At 44.4% G+C, this 21,746-nt stretch overlaps 1 protein-coding gene across 1 annotated transcript in view; it reads left to right on the forward strand.

Annotated features, from left to right (window-relative positions):
- Positions 1-17,223, forward strand: part of FUOM (fucose mutarotase) — a 41,001-nt gene extending 23,778 nt beyond the window's left edge. The window contains exons 4-6 of the mRNA XM_069240631.1: positions 7,849-7,947; positions 11,674-11,747; positions 16,806-17,223. Of these exons, the coding sequence (XP_069096732.1) occupies positions 7,849-7,947; positions 11,674-11,747; positions 16,806-16,878 (246 nt within the window). The 3' untranslated portion in view covers positions 16,879-17,223. The remainder of the gene's footprint in view (positions 1-7,848; positions 7,948-11,673; positions 11,748-16,805) is intronic.
- The last annotated feature ends 4,523 nt before the right edge of the window (positions 17,224-21,746 follow it).

Genomic DNA, 21,746 nt, shown 5'->3' on the forward strand with positions numbered 1-21,746 from the left:
AACGCCAGAGGAATTGCCTCATTTCCACTTGTCCCTCCTCACAGGACACGCGGCTGCCATTTAAGGGGGGCACAAGCCATGACACCTAACTGCGGGACAGCAGACACAGGCACATCAACGGACCTACATGTTCACATACTGTTTCTGTAAAAAAAAGAAAAGCATATTAATCTGGGTATATGTTTGAATATGACCATCTGCTCACTGTTTTTCACTCTAGAGGTCAACTGCTGAGGATGAATAGGAGATGGAGACATAACCCCGTGTACATACCCCTGGTGGACCTGGCGACAATGGAGGACAGGCACGTTATTTTAATCTACTGACTTGATAGGGTTACAATCCAAGAGCTGTGTGCCCAATTGGAGCCAGACCTGATTTCAGCTATCCGCCACCCCACAGGTATCCCCCCCGCCAGTGCAGGTCCTGTCAGTGCTCCATTTCTTGGCAAGTGGTTCCTTCCAAGCGACAGTGGCCATGGCATCAGGGAGGTCACAGTCTATGTTATCAAACATGCTGACCAGAGTGTTGTCTGCTCTGATGAAACACATGCGCAGCTACATCGTATTCCCCCAGGTGGAGGATTTGGCCACAGTGAAGGCTGACTTCTATGCAATGGGACATATCCCCAGCATCATTGGTGCTATTGATGGTACACATATTGCCTTTGTCCCCTCCGCCCCCGGAGGAATGAACAGGTGTTCAGAAATCGAAAGAGCTTTCACTCTCTGAATGTGCAGATGGTGTGTTTGGCAGGCCAGTATATCTCCCATGTCAATGCAAAGTATCCTGGCTCTGTTCATGATGCCTTAATCTGGAGGAATAGCAGCATCCCATATGTGAAGTCTCAACTCCAGAGGCACAGAGCCCATGGTCCCCACACTGTTGATGTAGGTACATGGGTGTGAGGTTGGCCCTGAGGGGGAGTGTCTGGCTAACAGGTATCCCTCGATATTTGCAGGTGACTCTGGCTACGCCAAACCTTTCATGGCTACTGACCCCAGTGAGGAATGCCAGGACAAGGATCATTGAGCGCACCTTTGGCCTCCTGAAGGCCAGGTTCTGGTGCCTCCATCTGACAGGTGGATCCCTTTACTACTCACCCAAGAAGGTGTGCCAGATCATCGTTGCATGTTGCATGTTGCACAACGTGGCCTTGAGACGCCAGGTGCCTTTTCTGTAGGAGGATGAGGCTGGAGATGGTCATGTGGCAGCGCTGGAGCCTGTGGACAGTGACGAAGAGGAGGCAGAGGAAAAGGATGTGGACAACAGAACTGCTATAATTCAACAGTACTTCCAGTGACACACAGGTAAGACACTGTAATCTCACCTACCATTGCAGTTTTGTGTCGAACATTGTACATGGCAGCCTGATTTTTCCGATTTCGATGGCCACTTACTGTACCCTTTGGCATCTCTATTTTCAGATATCTGTGCCCCACTCTGGCTCCTGGTGTGTTTACTGCTGCCCACTACAGGTCATACCTATGTATATGTAACTGTACATTTGAATTGCAGTGTTTATAGCTTGTTAAACTAATACATATTTCAATCAATTGACAGACTCCATACTTGTATTAGTTCCAAGGGTGTTTATTTCTGTGCTAATACGTGTAGGGGGTATTGCAATGGGCTGGGTTATTGGTGGAGGATTGTCCAGGATAGAGTACAGTCTATGTGTATCACAGGTGCATTGTCCAAGGGGGCATAGGAAGTGGAGCAATGGCAGTTCAAGGTGGACAGGGGGACAGAGTGGGACACAAGGGTGACATTCGGGAGAGTCTTATTTCCTGTCGGGGTCTTAGCAATGTTCTCTGGCTTCTGCCTGGATCGCAGGGACTGTTTGTGTGGTGGTTCTCCTTCTGCAGGGGGTGGGGTGCTGGTGGCCTGTTCCAGTGGCGGGGCCTCCTGTCCACTAGCTTCAGCGGAGGTGGAGGACTGTTCATTGGTGTGGCTAGTGTCAGGGGCTAGTTGGTATGCCACTGCTTCCCTCATGGTGTTGGCCATGTCTGCCAGCACCCCTGCAGTGGTGACCAGGGTGGTGTGGATGTCTCTCAGGTCCTCCCTGATCCCCAGGTACTGTCCCTCCTGCAGCAGCTGGGTCTCCTGCAGCTTGGCAAGTATCTGCCCCATGGTCTCCTGGGAATAGTGGTATGCTCCCAGGAAGTTGGTGAGTGCCTCGTGGAGAGTCGGTTACCTGGGCCTGTCGTCCCCCTGTCGCACAGCAGTCCTCCCCGCTTCCCTGTTGTCCTGTGCCTCTGTCCCCTGAACCGTGTGCCTACTGCCACTGACCCCAGGTCCCTGATCGTCCTGTGTTTGTGGGGTTGCCTGGGGTCCGTTTAGTGGTGGGGACACTGCTGATTGACGTGTCCTGGGGACAGAGGGATGGGCCTGCTGGGTGGGTGCTGTGGTGGTGTTTCCTGAGGGGGAGGCTCTGTGGTGGTTTGAGAATGTGGCTGGGTCACTCACTGTCCCAAGGTCCCTGATGGGCCTGGTTGATCATCCTGATCCAGGTGTGCAGAGCTGCTGTCATCACTATGGGCCTCTTCTGGGGGGGGACTGGATGTTGCTGGCACCTCCTCTCCGGTGATGTTGTGTGCTTGTGCATGGGTATGTTTCCCTCTATGGTTGTTATTACCAATGCAGCTTTGGCTTGTGCGAGTTGTGATTTGGTTGGCTAAGTGATTGTCACTAGTGTACATGCTGTGGTGATGGGTGTCGATGCAGGTCTGTGATGGGGGTCCATGCGTTGATGTTGCATGCAGGGCTTGGTATTGGGATGGATGGGTTGTGATGGTGGGGTATATGTGAGGTGGTGGAGTGATGGGGGTGAGGTGTGGTAGGAGTTTGTGATGGCATGCAGGTGGGGGGGATAAAATAGTAAAGATTTTACTTACCAGAGTCCAGTCCTCCTGCTACTCCTGCCAGATCCTAAGGATGCATGATCACCAAGACTTGCTCCTCCCATGTTGTTAGTTGTGGGGGAGGAGGTGGGGCTCCACCGCCAGTCCTCTGTACAGCTTTCTGGTGTCTTGCTACCACGGAATGCACCTTTCCCCATGGGTCGTTCCACCTCTTCCTGATGTCATCCTTTGTTCTTGGGTGCTGTCCCACGGCGTTGACCCTGTCCACGACTCTCCGCCATAGCTCTATCTTCCTAACAATGGATGTCTGCTGTGAGCAATGAATGTGAGAGGCGATACAACAGTGCACATAAGAGAACCAGGAACCTGATTGAACGCACCTTTGGATTGCTGAAAGCACGGTTCAGATGCCTCCACCGAAGTGGAGGTGCCCTCCAATATACCCCCATAACGGCATTCAAAATAGTCGTCGCATGCGCTATCCTGCACAACATTGCCACCCGACGTGGGCTACCTCTCATCCCTGCAGACCCGGATTCGGAGGATGAAGAGCAAGAACAACCACATCGCCATCATGGGGATAGGAGCATCGCAAATCAAGGCAGACTGAGACGGGAACACATCGCAACACAATACTTTGGAAGGTACGTGCCAACTTCTACCATACTCACCTATTAACCAAACACTCCATTTGTTAAGTGGAACCAAAATAATTATTTAATATGTGCAGAAATTGAACTATTTACAATGAAAAACTGTTCAGGGACTTCAGAAAGCCAACCTGGCATGGGGCACATTGCCATCATGTGCCCCAACATCAGGGACAGTGTTTAGTTTATTGCCTACGGCGGCCTCTGCCAGTCTGGCTAGTCCCAGGTTGCTCAGCAGTGCTCTGCCTCGTACTCCCACTCCGGAGCACCCTGGTGTCACCAGCAGAGACACTGCTCACAGTGGAGCCCTCCTCGCTGTCTTGTGGGGTGTCCCCTGTACCCCTGGACACATGCCGTGCCTCCATGAGGTCGATCACATGGGTGATCCGGCCCAGGCCCCTTGCCACATCACCTGCAAAGTGGCCCATTTCTACCTGGAAGCCTACTGTTCTTCTTGACAGCCCAGTATTGTTCACTGCCAGTCTGCAAATTGAGGAGGCCATCCTGTCCAGCCTTTGGAGCAGCTGGCAATCCCTGCGCCGCGCACCCTCGCTCTGTGTAAGCAGTCCAGCCACCAGATCACACATGGACAGGGCTAGGTCACCAGTGTTGTTGCCTATTACGTCCAGTTGTGCATGGAGCTGCTGCATGCTGTTTTCATTGCTCCTTACAAAGCGGTGCAGGACCCCACTAATCCGCCCTAACATTTGATTTTGCAGGCGCTGACCACGTAGCAGTTGTGCCTCTGTCAGTGTGGTGGACGGACGCCCTGACTCTGCCTGCAGCCCTGCTCTCCTCATCCTGCGTCGCCTGCGCAGCGGTGGATGCCCTGTGAGATGTGCTGTAGCACTCCTGGCTGTTGCTGGTACAGCCTCCGAAACCACTGTTGCAGCGGGTGTTGTCATGGAGGGGATGGTGTTGGTGGTGCAGGTGGGAGTGGTGGATGCTCCTGTAGTTTCCTCATGGGGCTGGCTGACCGTTGGCACCTGGCTGCTGTGGCTGATGGTGGGGTCTTGTGGGAGACCTGTGGGACATGGGGAAAAGACTGTCAGTGTCTACTATCTGTTGCACACTTCCTAATAAAAATTTGCCTATTAACTGCCTACTTGACTACATTGCCCATAATGCATCGTGCTGGTATCTGCTACTCTGAAATGGAGCTATCTTGGTTGTGCATGCCCCTGTGTACATGGTGGGTGGGGGTATGGCATTGATGGGGGTACAGGCATATCACATGGTACTCACTGGTTGATGTTCTGGGCTCAGAGGTGTCCAGATCTCCGAATCCTGTTACAGCCTCCTGCTCCAGGGTCTCCTCCACCCTTTCCTCCAGGGGTGTGGGTGGTGGTATGGAAGATGGTCCCCCTCCTGTGCCTCTCATCTCCCGGAGCCTTTCTGCCACCCTCTCCTTGGTCCGGGAGCGGAGGTCATACCACCTCTTCTTTATCTCATCGACACTCCTGTGGCTGACCCCCAGGGAATTCACCTTTTCCTGTATTTCCTGCCAAATTCTTTTTTGGTAGAGTCTGGCACATTGAGGGCTGCCTTCCCAAATAGCTCATCATGGTGCTGACAGCATTCCTCTGTGAGCACCTCAAGCTCCTTCTCAGCAAATTTCAATTTCCTCTTTCTGGGAGTGTCACCCATGGTTGCTGTTGCTCTGTTAGCTGTGCAGCAGTTAAAAAGGGTGTGGTCCTCCCTCCTCCCAGGTGTATTTGTAAACTTCCTGGCTGTGATGTCATCATCTGCCAGGAAGTGTTCTGGAGTGGTTTCTGGAGTGTTCTGCAGCACCTGCAATCAATTTTCATGAAAATCGCAATTTGCGACACCCACTCGCAAATTGCGAGTCCGTTTTTTGCGCGGTCGCAAAAAGCGACCTCGCAGACAGCGGACTCGCTATATGCGGTGCGACTCCGGGTGCGAGTCGCAATTTGTCCCCGCAAAATTTACCTGCTTTCCTGTTAGCGACACGCAAATTGCGAGTCGCAAATTGTTTTGTACCTACATCTGGCCCTAAGTGTGGCTCAAATGTGGAAATAATTAGTTCCTCCTTCTCTTAACATGTGGCTGGTAAAGATTGGGTCCCTTTATGCTATGGAAAAGTTGATAGTCATCACCTGCAATCGAGTGACCAAATACAAAGCCACATGGCATCCCCTTACTACCCATTCAAGCGTTTGAAGTGTGCAGGAGCGCTCCATATGACAGTGTCAAATACACTACGTGCTCCCAACATACACATCATGTCCTCTTCTGACTTTGAGGAGGGATCTGGTGAAATATGACAGGCATCACAATATATTCCTTACTTACTGTTGCATCCTCAGCATTTCATCTCACCCACCTCTCCCTTGTTGTCCTTACTTTCTTAGATTGCCGGTGATGTTGCAACGAGCTCCTTCCCCTACAATCTCATTTACCCCATCTAAGCGGGGTACTATCTCCTTTGCTCCTCTCTTTGTGATTCAGAATACGTGGAATATGTATCTTATTTCCAGGAGTACTGTATACGGCTTCCAATGGCACTGCATTGTGTGTCTTGTTTATTTGTCCTTTTCTTGAAAATGTAAAATAAAACTGCTAAAAAAAATTATGGCTAATGGGACATTATAATTATATGAAAATAACAGTTAAACAAACAATATTAAATTAGCAAAACCACTGAAATGTACCAGTCATATTTATCTCCAGTGACTATAACTCATGCCCTACGGTACTATAACTCACATCCCGTCCATGCTTAGTTTTGTCATCAGTTATGTTATTTCAGATGTTTGAGTGATGTTATGAATAATGTCATAGAAAATATCTTGAATGTTGTAGTATGTGGTGTAATTAGCAGTGCACGGTGAGGATTTGATTCATAGGTATGAAAAACTGGTGAATTTCAGTGTTTTTGTTTTAGTTTAAACATTATGTTTTATCTGGAATTTTCACTTAACTATGTTCTGGAAGTGGTAGATGTTACAAAGCCATGTGGCCCCAGATCTGAGTTTATATTCCAAGTTAATGGTGGAATCAATGAAAGATATTTTCAAAGAGGTGAAGCACTAATTTTGTGGTTAGTTCAAATAGTCAGTGAGAGAAGTTCGAAATGTGTTGTGTAAACTGATGGTTTCTTTAGTTCAGAGTCAGAGATATTGACAATGATTTTAATAAAAAGTAGTAGGTAGAGTGATGTGCTGCCAGGCAAAGAATATGGGCCATGTGGATTACGTGATGTATTGTTTTTTTAATTGATCGGTGGCGGTGGAGGCTAGAAGATTATTTGGGGTTTTGGAGAATCAGCCTTCAGTGAGAACGAGGAGGCTTGGGCTATGAAGAGTGATAATATCTGATACGTCTGAGCAGTCACTGTGCAAATATGAATGACATTTTAGTGGTGCCTGTTGCTTGGATTGTGTCAGGGGATTTGATGATGCTGTGGAGTAGACTAAGGGGCTGATTATGAGTTTGGCGGTCAGAAAAACCCGACTGCCAAACTCCCAAAACAGGAGACCCCCACAGTGCTGGCAGGCTTTCCACTGGCCCCATTACAAGTTTTCCACTGGGCTTATGGGTGGAAACCAAGGTTTCTGCAGGTCAGCACAGTGGAAAATGTGCGACAGTATTGGAATCAGCTGTACAGGAAGCAGAGTCCAATACTGTCGCACAGGGGGCCCCCCCAGCACCCCTGGTATTCCGACGGTGCTGCAAAAGGGGGGCCTGCACTTGTTCTCTGCCAGCCTTTCCGTGGTGGTTCAACCGCCATGAAAAGGCTGGCTGGGAACATGGTTGTAATCAGCATGGGGGCACGGACTTCAGCGCTGCCGTGGCTGATTACAACCAAGACAGCCGTCATCCCTTGGGATCAAAGATCCTGGTGGAGATGGAGATCTTTTGACGATCTGACCGCCAGGGTTGTAATGTGGCAGTCAGACTGCCACAGCCGTGGCAGTCTGACCTCCATCGTGAGTCTGGCGGTTTTTGGCGGTCTTCGCACCATGAGACTCTTAATAGGGTCCTTAGTGTTTTGAAGAGGGTTCCTCTGATTGTGACAACAACAGAGAGGAAGTGCTAATCAGGCATTGCTGGAGCAATGTTGGAAACTTATAGCGCAAATTTGACCTTGTATTTCCTTATCAGGTCATGGCTGAAGAATGCTAGTTAGAATAAGGCTATTACCTGTAATGACGTGGGAGTACTTAGCCTTGACAGAAGAGCTCTGAGTAATGTTAATGACTCCTTTTCTAGGTGTTCTCTCATTATAGAAGCCAGTTTATTATATAATAAGTATTATTATTATCTCCCGGGTAGGCGGTACTCACTTACCACCTTTCTCTTTCACATTCCAGGCTGCAGTGATGGAGCTGGTTGAAGATGATAAGATACGAGGCCTCAAAACTCCAGTGTGGGATGAGTATAAGCGCCTGCTCTCCAAGGCTGGGTCAGAGGTCAGTCATACGAGTGGACTTTGAGAAGTGCAATTGTTAAGCAGAAGTGAGGGATGCACATTTTGTGGTGAAAAAAAACTCTGTCGAAAAGGATAAACTGGGCACTCTAGAGATGGCTAATTTGAAGGGACAGACAGATAGCCACTGTGGAAAAGGTCGAGGTGTCCATGTGGAAAGACAGGTGTTATTTTTTGGGGGAAGGTGAGCGTCTCATAGTGGTTTCAAGAGGCGTGAGGTAGATTTAAGACTAGCAGCCTTCTGCTTCTGGGGCTGACATGGTGGGATTTTAATTAAGATTATAGGTTGTCTCTGTGATGAAAAGCAGAATTAGGCATTGAGAGAAGGCCAGGGATTGCTGTTGGTAGAAAGGGAGAGGTGGGCTTTGTTGAGCTAGAAATGGTGATCACTGATAGTAGAGTGGAGCTGTCTACTCTTGCAAGTTGTTAGACTTGCGTTGTAACTCACTGTTACAAAAAGTACAATCTGTTGATGACGCCTGCTTAGGTTTTAAGGCATATTGTTGCATCATTCAACGGATGGCTCCGTTAATCAGGCCTGCATTGCAACTTGAAAGGAAAAGTTTCAAAGTCGTCCCCAGGATCGCAATGGAATCCATTTTCTGCCGGTGCTAGTTGGATATTAAAAGCTGTGACGTAATGACGTAATGCAAGAAACAAATTAAAAAACGCTTGTGAAGGTACAGTAAATACTTAAAAAAGAGGGATAAGGAGAAAATGACAAAGTGAGAGCACTAGCCAGCCCAGATATTAACATGGAGTGAGCGGCTGCTTAATGAAGCAGAGTTGTTTTCCAAAATACTTTTTGCTGCCGGTTAAATACACTAATAAATAATAAAGGTGACACTCGGGGCCTGCCACCTTGAAGCGGTTACCTTTAGTCTGAGAACTGCCTCAACACGGATGAGACAAAGCACATACGTCTTTACAGAAAAGAGTCTAAATAAATGAGGAAACACAGTTAGTCCATTTGAAAAACATATAGGCCCTTTATGTGTATTTTATTTATTTTACATTATTAATCAGATTTTTGCTCTGATATGAAGCCAGTCGATGTTCATTAAGCTGAGGTTGCCATGTTGTCTTTCTTTGGGCATGAGATGCGTCGACCAGCTGGGCTTTGGATGGTTTGAAGGTGATTGCACTGGTACTCATGAATGCCTTGATCAGATTGTTGGCATTGTAAAACGTTTTCTGCAAAAATAGTCAATTGTTGGGTTGGGCTATATATGAGTCTTTAAGGACGATAGCTCTAGCATTTCAAGTAAACCCAGAGAATTCAATTGAGAAAGTCCCTGCTGGAAACCCGACTCAAGACAAGATTCAAGGTACAAACGATAATTTTTTTTTCAAAATTACAACTCAATACAGAAGGTAAGAGGCAATGCTTAGTCAATTCATAAGACTCATATATGCAAATAAGTGTAAAACGACATTTGCAGTAGAAGCTGAGCCCTAGTCTGGTCAATAATAGTCAGAGAGCATTTGTCCTAAGGGCAACTCAGTTTAACACAAGAGAAGGAACATGAAAAATAGTCACATTTTAGATCAAAGAAAATCTAGATTTGAGTCTGCCTCTAAGAGGTACTGGGAAGGAACCTGGATCATTTCCTAAATTGTGAGTTTTTATACCTTTTTAGGCAGAGTAACTCAGTGCTTGATTTGTGATAGCAAGTGTGCCGGTGCCTGCAGCTCTGCCCAGAAGTGTGGCTTGTGCAATTAAATGTCGGCGCACCGAATACCAAGGCTGCTAGTCTTAAATACACCTCACACCTCTTGTATCTACTACAAGACTCTCTCTGCAACTTTATCTCCCTTGTGCAGGTTCCAGCTTTCTCCCTTTGTGACTGGTTTTCCTTCGTCTTCTTTTCTCCATCTTTCTGTTCTGTGCCCCCCCCCCCCCATTCTCTCACGAAAGGTCTGATGTGGGAAAATAGTGTTGGTTCCCCCCAAAAAGTGCTGGTGGCCCCCACACTGGCAACTACTGGCTCAAATTAAGCACAGAAGAAACCATACAGTCACTGTAGTTCGACATAAAAGTTACATATTATTAACCAATAGTACAACTGAAAACGCATCACATGCTAATAGGACTTTTAGTCTAAATCTGTTGCAGAATCCATCATTATGCCAAAGGAAATCGGCATCATTTGTATACTGTTGAAAATCCGTCCTCTCCAGGAATAAAATGAACAGAAAATAATATATTTTAAAATGTTTTTTTCTTTTCTTTTTTTGTTATAAAAACAGCTTTATTGGTTTTATTGAAAAATATAAAACCCAACAGGTCACAATTGCGCTGCACGGACTGAGCACTACACAGGTATAAATCATGTAACAGAATCATATAGTCTAAAACCACCATGGTGTTCTAGGCGTGCACCTGACTTCTCACGCCGAAGACTCACACGTGACTCCAGCCCCCCAGGACCGCATCCATTTCACCCACACTCTTCCATGTTTGGCGGGGCAGCCCCTTGCTTCATAGACACGTTTTTCCTGGTGGGAGCACCAGTCAACCCCTCGGTGCCACTTCGCCAGCGCTGGAGCTGATATTTTAAAATGTTACAGTGCAAGTAAGACAATAGAGCAAACTGAATTTCTTACAATTAGTATAACATTGAAGGTCACATTTGGGGCTTCTTGGTGCACAGGCTGAGAAAAAAGAAACAAGACCGTACCAGGCTGTACCCCCTACACATTTTAAAGTGCTTTCGAAAACATTACTAGGTCCTCTAATGACAAGTATACAGCTTTGTTTATTGAACACAGTAACAACACTGCATAGGGGGCCCTTTAGTATTAGTTAGAAGTATAGAATAATCTATTGTGGAATTTGCTTCCACAGCATATTCTAGTTTTACATTTATGAGTATACCAACCACCAGAGGAACTATGGAATGTTCATTCTGTGCTGTTCTGTCTGTATGAAGGTTCCTCCAGTGCTCATGTCCACCTTGAGAATATCTACTGTGCACAAACACTTCTAGATCTTTCTTCGACTTGCAATATCTCAGGGGGTGGTAACAGTGGTGATGAAAGACGACTGAGTCTTCTTACCATTTCATGCCATTTCCATGAGCCGTCTGTCAATTTTCTGTGTCAACTCCTAAACCAAAGCAGCCCTGGAGGTGACCCGCTCTATATCCTTTACCATTGCCATACAAAATGGAATACAAATTAATACTTTTGAACCATAATTACCTATACTTTTTTAGGGTTGAGCGCGCAAACACTGTGGCCTGTTTTTATGCGTCTGTGGGCTTTTAACCACGCCCACTCCTGCTATTCATTCTTTGTTGTGCTTGTCATAAATGCTTCATTTTTATTGGTGCATTTTCTGAAATGTCCCTCCTTTTGTGTGCTGAGTTAACTCCCAGGTGGTTTCACTAAGTGAATATTTTTGTTGGCCATCACACTACTTTACGCTTCCTCCTGTTACAGCATGTGATGGCCCCTCCTCCGGTTTGGGTTTGCCTTTCATCCCAGCTGCAATCCTTTCTAGACATTCACGCAAGGAGCCAATAACTCTTGTGCTCACATCGGCTGTGGCACTTTGAATTACTTGCTTCTGTCAACTGTTTTACTTTTCATTTTCAATTTATGTGGAAAGAAAAGTCCAGTTAGGAATTTCCAACGCTAATAGCTCTAACACGACCAAACGTGAGACCCATCACATTGCAAATGCCTGTTTTATTTATTTTCCCAGGGTGATCTGGAACAAGTAGAAAGGTTTGCCTTTTACGAACGTGCTAAGAAGGCCTTTGCCGTGGTAGCCACAGGGTAAGTATTGCAGTTGTGGATGCTGTGTATTCACACTCAAATGTTCAAGACTATTTGAAAAGATGGAATCCTCTTCCAGCACCCAGTAAGCCAAAGCCATGTACAGGAGTATAGTCAGGGCCATTTGAATTATCTTCCATAGCCTGACACATTTAATGGCTTTATTTGAGTGCTGTTTTGTCATTTTATCAAACATTAATACTATCTGGGAAAAGGTTGCCCCTTATTAGTAGCTTCTTAAAACCCGAATACAGCACTCAGTCACTAAAACATGGCTAGTTAACTTTTGCAAGAATCATCGAGGTCAATGGATCTTTGGACCTTGCATAGGATGATGTGGTAGAACCATTAACATAATTTGAATACAAAATCAATTAAGTCAGCAGTATGACCAATGTGGCCATAGAAGGAAAGCTCCAGTCAGAAATGAGGTTAAGGGAGTTATTACAAACTTAAACTCAGCTGTATGTGGGTAGCTTTTTGCAGTCTTACTCTCAACTGTCAATCTCAGAAATCATTGTATACAGTATACCACAGATTCAACCCGTGCTCATAATCAGATGCCAGTTTTTTCAACCTAAGTTCCATGCTCTTTATTGGTGTCTTTCCTCTGTATTATGTGTTTGTCCCTCCCTTTGAGCGTATGTCTTTTACTTTTGCTTTTGATTGGCTCTGGTGTATTTAATTGATACGGTGTAGCCTTCCACTGCTAAAATCATGGGTCAACATGTTATGTTTTTTTTTAAATAATGTAATTTCTTATTTAGCATCCCATGGGAGTGCACGTCTTGATTTTCAGTGTGTTAATGCTCATTACTTTCATCCCCCTAGCTCCCCACATTCCTGCCCTCCAAACCTTTCACACCCATTGTTCCTAGCACTAGACTCACCCGATTTTTGCCCCCCCACTGCCTAATCAATGGTCTCTGCTCTTCACTGATGCTAGATGCCCTTCTACCTCCTCTAGTGAGCGCCTATCAGCTAGAACTAAGAGCCAAGCTTTCCTGCCCTTCTGGTCTGGTTTCACAATATGCACTGCCTACTATGACAACATCCTCTAAGTGCAGCCCAAGCTTCTTGCTAGTAGATTAAATATTAAAATACACTTTAAATGTATTAGTTTTATTTTTAATGTTTCATATATACAAAGTGCTTGTATTTGCATCCTCAGAGAGTAAGAGTGAGTTTTCAAAGTACTTTGGATAGGCAGACATCATGCTGACAGGTATTGCATGCTATGTGTATACCTACACTGCTTCACAAACTCACCCATTCTTTTTTCAGTAATACATAAAAGCAACTACACTGTGAACCGACAGCTAAATTAAGCACATTGCTATTGAAAGTGGGTTTGTAAAAGCATGTGCTGGGGCATTTCATCTTTCATAGGAATTAATGATCATCAAGGTCAACAAATCTTTGGACCCTGCATAGGATGTGGTAGAACCATTAACACAATTTGAATACAAAACCAATTAAGTCAGCAGTATGACCCATGTGGCCATACAAGAAAAACTCCAGTCAGAAATGAGGTTAAGGGTTTTATTACAAACTTATACTCAGTCAAGTAAACAACTCTCAAGATGAAATTATAAAGGTACAGGATCACCAGAAGAATTTAGAAAAAGGTAATCTCGGGCAGCAAACTACTAACTAAGGTGGGCAAAAGAGAGGTGAAAAGGGAAAGCATCAGAATGTCAGAAGCTCTATCAAGAGTCTTCTGCTGGGGTTAGGAAGACATAATTCTAAGTCTCAATAAGGCATCTCAAGGGGCAAAGCAGAGAGGAAGATACCTCTCTAAAGGGCACAGAATTCAGGAATACTGGAAAAAGGGGCTCAGCTTCTCATCTTCAGTAGGGTGGTCATCAATCTGACCAAGCAAATCTGACCAAAGTCCAACTGGTCAGCGACATATTAAAGTTCATCCGGCAATTTGATTTCCTCCGAGAGACAGTCCACATTACGTTGAAGGGGTATCATCCAATAAAAATCGATCACACAACTCCAAGTTGATACATCAACACATTCCCAGGTCTTTCATAGGAACATCATCCATCTATGTAGTTTTACATGAATTTGAAACAATAGTATATAATGTCAGTCAACAGTTCAGGATGTTCTTCATTCAAGAACATTTTTAACTCTCTGTGTGTTTAAAACAATAGGAGTCTATTACCAAAGCTAGTATTCTCATGGGAATGAAGTCTTAAAGAAAGTTCAGTTATGAAAATGAACCGGCATTCTCTGCATATTCACAAAATACAGTCTTAGCAGACCTCAATTAGTCTAATACAAGTGAGTTACAGCAATACATTAGATTAATACTTTCTAATAAACACATAAAGAAGCAAACTTTTACATTCAACATTAATAATTCTTAATTAATCATGTTACAGTTACATTAAACGGAAAGACTGTTAATTAATTTCAGTCAGTATAACGCAGAACTGCATTTCCCTGTTTTTGCAGGCATACTTAAACTTAAATCATTTATCATAAGGAATTCAATATTGTTTCAATACAGTCTATTAGTCTAGAATCTAAATTGCATCATAATATCAGTTTAATCCTTCAAACATTTAGTTTAATGCAAATACCACCTCTGACATGAGGGACAGCACTAAAATCCTGATTGTGTCCCAGTGAGGTTCACCAGCCCACAAGTGGCTGGGCTATTCCAAAGGACTGGAGTTAGTGGACAGCAAGGGAGTATTTTTTTTTGGGCATTGTTGGTCATCTTTCCTGCAGCATATCATTTTTTCCAACCAATCATGGCGAGGTTTCTGGGAGGCAAGCAAAGCATATCTGAGGCCACCTGTTAGAGCTCATGGATTTAGACTTCCAAAACACAGTTGCTTATAAACAGTTAGGCACACCAAAAACACAAGGTACCTATAATCAAGTTTAAAAGCAGCACATTGTTTAATATGTGGTGTGAAATCCTGTGGAAAGTTTCTATTTATGTAAGTTTACTTCCTAAATAAGCAACTGATTAAGAAAGCTCTGCATGCGCTTTGAAACGTGTCATATCAGCAATGCATTATACTTGTTTGTTCCATTGTTTGTGAAATTTGCTAGTCACTGTTTAATATGAGTATCAAGAGTAATCTTAGTATCATTGCCTCTCTCGCACATCCTCTCTCTCTCACAGCCCCTCCTTGTTGCTCCTCCACTCTTGAAAACAACACACCCAGATCTGATAGCTGACTGTCACGAATGCTCTTTTGATTCTCTCTTTGCCAGCAAAATCATACTCACTCAAAACCTGCTCCCATGTGCTCTAAAAGGTGATCTCTTGTTCTTTGCGTCATGAGCTACCACTAAATGCTTTGTTTTCTTCAGCTATGCTTGGTGTGCCATTCCAACCCATTTCACAAACTTGCTTTTTTGCCTTCCTTTTAGTGACTATCAGTCGCTGCTTGTAATAAGAACATAAAACTGCATTGCTCACATTATACTGTCAGTAACATACAGCATGAACTTCACCCCCTAACCTGACCAACATAGCAGCATCATCCAAGCTGCGTCCGTGGAGGAAAGAGATCAGCTTAGGATAAAGTTAATACCTTCCACCTCACACCCAAATAAAGACCCATTGGTCAGATGTACCAAGGATTTTGTGTTTACAGAGGGTCCAGTTCACAAAATCAGACCATTTGAGATCGCAAAAAGGTCTTTTAGCAAGCACAAATTGTGATTTGGTAACATGTTACTGAATCGCAATTGTGGTTTGCAACTATATACTGAATGGTATTTGTAAGGGGTTTGTTTAGGGCTTCCCTTCTTAATATCTCAATGGAAAGTATCAATGTTTTGTAACTGAAATCTGATCACAAAACATAATATACTCCAGACTACACAAAGGTAGTGGTAACCCATTCACAAATGTTAAGGTGTTCTTAAGGGATACCTTCCCCCTTTTTAATGTTGACAAAAGCATATTTTAAGAGAAGGTAGAGACCCCGAGGACCACTTCCTATACTTTAAAAAAAAAGTTAAATTTTTCATTTTTCTTTTTCAAACGCATCCCATTTTCTGTTATGTAATACAGTCTCCATTAAAAAATAAATTAATAAATCTTAATTTAAAAGCACTCACAAACATGGTGGTGTGTTGACCCCAGCAGGCCTCCATCCAAGTGTGGACTGTGAATCGTAGTGGACCCTCATTAATAATTATAAGTTAGTTTGAATTGTGACCCACTACTATTTGGTATTTTGCAAACCAACCTATTGGTGTTGCATCCCACAGGTGATATAGATACTTTGGTTGAGAAACCTCCACTGATATATGAGCAAACCCACGGGGTAGGGGAATTTTCACCACCAGTGTGGTAGATCTCCTAGATCCACCACACTGTTGGATTGACATTTCACAAGCAACACTTTAAAATAGTTATGTTAGTGTTCATTCAGCAGCACGGGAACAGACCCAGTCTGCCTCAGAAGGGACACCTTGTCACAGTGGGAAAAGAACATATGGGTCGATTATGACTTCGGTGGATGGAAAAGCCTATCCGCCGAAGTTCTGACGGGCAGGTTGCTGCCATTGCAGCTGCCTCCCCGCAGGCCCCATTACGAGTTTTCCGCTGGCCCAGCAGGAACGGCCTGCAGCATTGTCGCCGGCTCATATTAGAGCCGGCGCAATGCTGTAGTGCATAGGGTGTACCAGCACCCGTTGCAGTGTTCACTGTCTGCAGAGCAGACAGTGAACATCACGACAGGGCTGGCCAGCTAGGCCCCTGCACTGCCCATGCCAGGTGCATGGGCAGTGCAGGGGCACCCTGCGCATCATCTCTGCCAGCTGTTTCATGGCAGTGCTACTGCCATGAAACCGCTGGTGGAGAGGGGAGTTGTAATCCAGCGCTGCCCTGGCGGATTAGGACCGCCAGCACCGCCAGTCTGTCTTGTGGCGGAAGAGTGGTGGTCCTGGCGGTCTGACTGCGGCACTACCGCTGCGGTCGTAATGTGGCTCTTAAGACCGCCAGGGTCATAATGAGGGCCATACTTTAGGAAAATATCCCCCCTAAAATACTGCACTTCCTTTGTGTCTTTCCAGAGAAACTGCGCTTTATGGGAACCTCATCCTTAAGAAAGGTGTCCTACCCCCAGAGGAGCAGATGTTATGTTGAGAGACTTCACTTCTGAGCACAAACGTCTACTATCGCTTTCCCGTGGCATACCTGGAGATTTTCACTTGGCTTTAAGTTCCAAACAAGGTGGTCGGCGGACAGCTGTTTAGTCTATTTTAGCACTTTGGTACTGGAGGTGTGGAGGAGGCTGGTAAAAGGTAAAAAAAAAATGTAGAAGGTTCTGCCAGAATAGGCTTATTTTCACAGGTTTTCCAAAGCATACCTGAACAGGCTGCGGATGTGAACGAAGGCTTCAAAATGAGCAGCTGTTATGTTTTTGTCCATTCTTAAATTTGATCAAAATGTTTTCAAAATGTGAAATAAAAATCCACATTAAATAAGGTGTACATATTTGAAATAACTGCATCAAATGTTGTCACTGAATAATATGTTTGAAAGGTAACTAAGGGATTACAACTGATGCAGACATAATTGTGAAATCCGGAGATTATCATTTCAGATCCCAGCTTGGCAGATTCCTATTAGGATCCTTTGGTCTTATCAGAATATGTGTTATTTGGTATTAACATTATGATAATAACACTATTGTTTATCAATAGACCGTACACTTTGTGGTGTTCTATATACAAGTTTCACTTTATTAAACAATGATTAGGGAGAATGGCATCGTGCTTTTTTATCATTGAATTGTGCTTAACCCAGAGGAACTATACTGAGAACCAGTGTGGTAATGTCAACACCGCACAAGCTACCTTTCTGAATCGAGATGGGAGAATGATGCACTGCTGATTTTGAAGCTGCAAATCTATTTTCCAAGGTAAATTACTGTTTCCTTTTTAACTCATTTCATAAATGACGACCTTTCAGATACGTTATATGATATATTATGATACATGAACATAACTTGTTAAATGGTTTTAGCTTCTGATCTTAGTGAGTACTTTAAATCGGTGACAACCTTGCCTTGATTATATATGCTATTCATTTATTTTATCATTAGTTATATTTATATACCCAAAATATTCCAGATCTGTTTTCACTAGGTTAGGAAACAGTTTTTAGTTGAGTAGTGTTCGGGTCTGGTAGTTTGGTATGCTCTCCTATGGGTTAACCTTTTTGTTTGCACTGACTTTGAAAGGTAGAACAGGCGTGGATGCAAACACCAGAAACACACTGAAGGCCAGTTTGCTTTTCCTGCCTCTATTTTTACTGACTGAAATATCAAATGTGGTCTCATTCTTTGCTCGCCTCTATACTTTTTTTTTTTTTTTTTTTTAATCTAAAGCCTAATTGATAACATTGATGAATTATGTTGCTCATACAGACTGAATTTTGTGTGCAATTCATTATTTTTGTGAGAAGACAGCCAGCCATGAGTCGTAACAGAAGCAGAAACAAAAGGCTGTCAAGAGTTCCAGTCTTTATGTATACCCTGTGTTCATGCCGTCATTCAGGGATAACGCCACGTACTAAAATTAGAATGGATGTTCTTAGAGGAAATCTAAATTTATTTATTTTTAGCACTGCGCACAGCAAGACATCTCGGGCATAGTGTCCCCACAATAAAAGAACTAATGTCTTCAAACGCTGGATACCGCAAAGATTGTCTGATTTTTCATTAAAAAAGAAAAAAGATGTCCTAATGTTTAAATGTGTGTTCATATACAGTTGTGGATTGGTTACACTGAAGCAATCAGGTACATTTTGCACAATTGTTGGCTTTGCAGAACTTTAAATACATATGTTGGGTTGCACAGAACATAATGCAGTGTTGTAAATACTAAACAGGTGTGGATTAACCCCTTAGCTGCTGGGCCTTTTCCCCCCCAGTGCTGAGCCCTTTTTTGGCTATTTGGGGTAGTTCGCGCTTAGGGCTTCATAACTTTTTGTCCACATAAGCTAACCACGCCAAATTTGCGTCCTTTTTTTCCAACATCCTAGGGAATCTAATGGTACCCAGAGTTTGTGGTTTACCCTGGAGGAGACCAAGAAAATAGCCAAAATACAGTGAAAATTTAGTTTTTTCCAAAAAAATGGGAAAAAAGGGCCGCCGAAGAAGGCTTCTGGTTTTTTCCCTGAAAATGCCATCAACAAAGGGTTTCTGGTGCTGAAATCACTATCTTCCCACCTTTCAGGAACGGGCAGACTTGAATCAGAAAACCACATTTTCCAACACAAATTTGGCATTTTACTGGGACATACCCCATTTTTACTATTTTTGGTGCTTTCAACCTCCTTCCAGTTAGTGACAGGAATGGGTGTGAAACCAATGCTGGATCCCGGAAAGCTAAACATTTCTGAAAACTAGACAAAATTCTGAATTCAGCAAGGGGTCATTTGTGTAGATCCTACAAGGTTTTCCTACAGAAAATAACAGCTGAAATAAAAAAATATTGAAATTGAGCTGAAAACAACAGCCATTTTTCTTTATGTTTTACTCTGTAACTTTTTCCTGCGATGTCAGATTTCTGAAAGCAATATACGTTTTGTCTGCTGGACTCTTCTGGTTGCGGGGATATAAAGGGCTTATAGGTTCATCAAGAACCCTAGGTACCCAGAGCCAATAAATGAGGTGCACCCTGCAGTTGGTTTTCATTCTATACTGGGTATACAGCAATTCATTTGCTGAAATATGAGGAGTGAAAAAGAGGTATCAAGAAAACCTTTGCATTTCCAAAATGGGAGCAAGATAAGGTTTTGAGGAGCAGTGGTTATTTGCACATCTTTGAATTCCGAGGTGCCCATACTAGCATGTGAATTGCAGGGCATTTCTCAAATAGACGTCTTTTTTACACACTCTCTTATATTTGGAAGGAAAAAATGTAGAGAAAGATAAGGGGCAATAACACTTGTTTTGCTATTCTATGTTCCCCAAGTCTCCCGATAAAAATGATACCTCACTTGTGTGGGTAGGCCTAGCGCCCGCGACAGGAATTGCCCCAAAACACAACGTGGACACATCCCATTTTTTCACAAAATACAGAGCTGTTTTTTTGCAAAGTGCCTACCTGTAGATTATGGCCTCTAGCTCAGCCGGCACATAGGGAAACCTACCAAACCTGTACATTTTTGAAAACTAGAGACCTAGGGGAATCCAAGATGGGGTGACTCGCGGGGCTCTGACCAGGTTCTGTTACCCAGAATCCTTTGCAAACCTCAAAAAGTGGTTAAAAAAACAAGTTTTCCTCACATTTCGGTGACAGAAAGTTCTGGAATCTGAGAGGAGCCTCAAATTTCCTTCCACCCAGCGTCTCCCCAAGTCTCCCGATAAAAATGATACCTCACTTGTGTGGGTAGGCCTAGCGCCCGCGACAGGAAATGCCCCAAAACACAACGTGGACACATCACAGAAAACAGAGCTGTTTTTTGCAAAGTGCCTACCTGTAGATTTTGGCCTCTAGCTCAGCCGGCACCTAGGGAAACCTACCAAACCTGTACATTTTTGAAAACTAGAGACCTAGGGGAATCCAAGATGGGGTGACTCGCGGGGCTCTGACCAGGTTCTGTTACCCAGAATCCTTTGCAAACCTCAAAAAGTGGTTAAAAAAACAAGTTTTCCTCACATTTCGGTGACAGAAAGTTCTGGAATCGGAGAGGAGCCTCAAATTTCCTTCCACCCAGCGTCCCCCCAAGTCTCCCGATAAAAATGATACCTCACTTGTGTGGGTAGGCCTAGCGCCCGCGACAGGAAATGCCCCAAAACACAACGTGGACACATCACAGAAAACAGAGCTGTTTTTTGCAAAGTGCCTACCTGTAGATTTTGGCCTCTAGCTCAGCCGGCACCTAGGGAAACCTACCAAACCTGTACATTTTTGAAAACTAGAGACCTAGGGGAATCCAAGATGGGGTGACTCGCGGGGCTCTGACCAGGTTCTGTTACCCAGAATCCTTTGCAAACCTCAAAAAGTGGCTAAAAAAACAAGTTTTCCTCACATTTCGGTGACAAAGTTCTGGAATCTGAGAGGAGCCTCAAATTTCCTTCCACCCAGCGTCCCCCCAAGTCTCCCGATAAAAATGATACCTCACTTGTGTGGGTAGGCCTAGCGCCCGCGACAGGAAATGCCCCAAAACACAACGTGGACACATCACAGAAAACAGAGCTGTTTTTTGCAAAGTGCCTACCTGTAGATTTTGGCCTCTAGCTCAGCCGGCACCTAGGGAAACCTACCAAACCTGTGCATTTCTGAAAACTAGAGACCTAGGGGAATCCAAGGAGGGGTGACTTGCGGGGCTCGGACCAGGTTCTGTTACCCAGAATCCTTTGCAAACCTCAAAAAGTGGCTAAAAAAACAAGTTTTCCTCACATTTCGGTGACAGAAAGTTCTGGAATCTGAGAGGAGCCACAAATTTCCTTCCACCCAGCGTTCCCCCAAGCCTCCCGATAAAAATGATACCTCACTTGTGTGGTTAGGCCTGGTGCCTGCGACAGGAATAGATCACACAACGGTCAATGTTGGTCCTTACGTGAGGCAGCTGTTGACCCTGGGGTGATCCATTCCTGACACAGACACTAGGTGTAGGCACTCAAGTGGGGTAGTGTTTTTATCAGGACAGGTGAGGAGTCACTGGGTGGTAGGAATATTGTGGATCCCAGCATATTCCTGTAGTTTGTGTGACAGAAATGTGAGAAAAATTGAGTTTTTTTTCAACATTTCAGCTTTGCAGGGTATTCTGGGTAAGAAAACTTTGGGGAAGCCACACAAGTCACACCTCTGTGGACTCCCCCGAATGTCTAGTTTCCAGAAATGTTTGGGTTTAGTGTGTTTCTCTATATGGCCGCCGAATCCAGGACCAAAAACACAGGTGCCTGCCTTACAAAACCAGTTTGTTTTGCCATGGATAATTTTGATGTCTCCACAATATGATTTGGGTGGTGGAATTTGGGGCTGAACTAAATTGGGGAG

The sequence above is a fragment of the Pleurodeles waltl genome, chromosome 6, assembly GCF_031143425.1.
Source record: "Pleurodeles waltl isolate 20211129_DDA chromosome 6, aPleWal1.hap1.20221129, whole genome shotgun sequence".
In the NCBI taxonomy this organism is placed as follows: Eukaryota; Metazoa; Chordata; class Amphibia; order Caudata; family Salamandridae; genus Pleurodeles; species Pleurodeles waltl.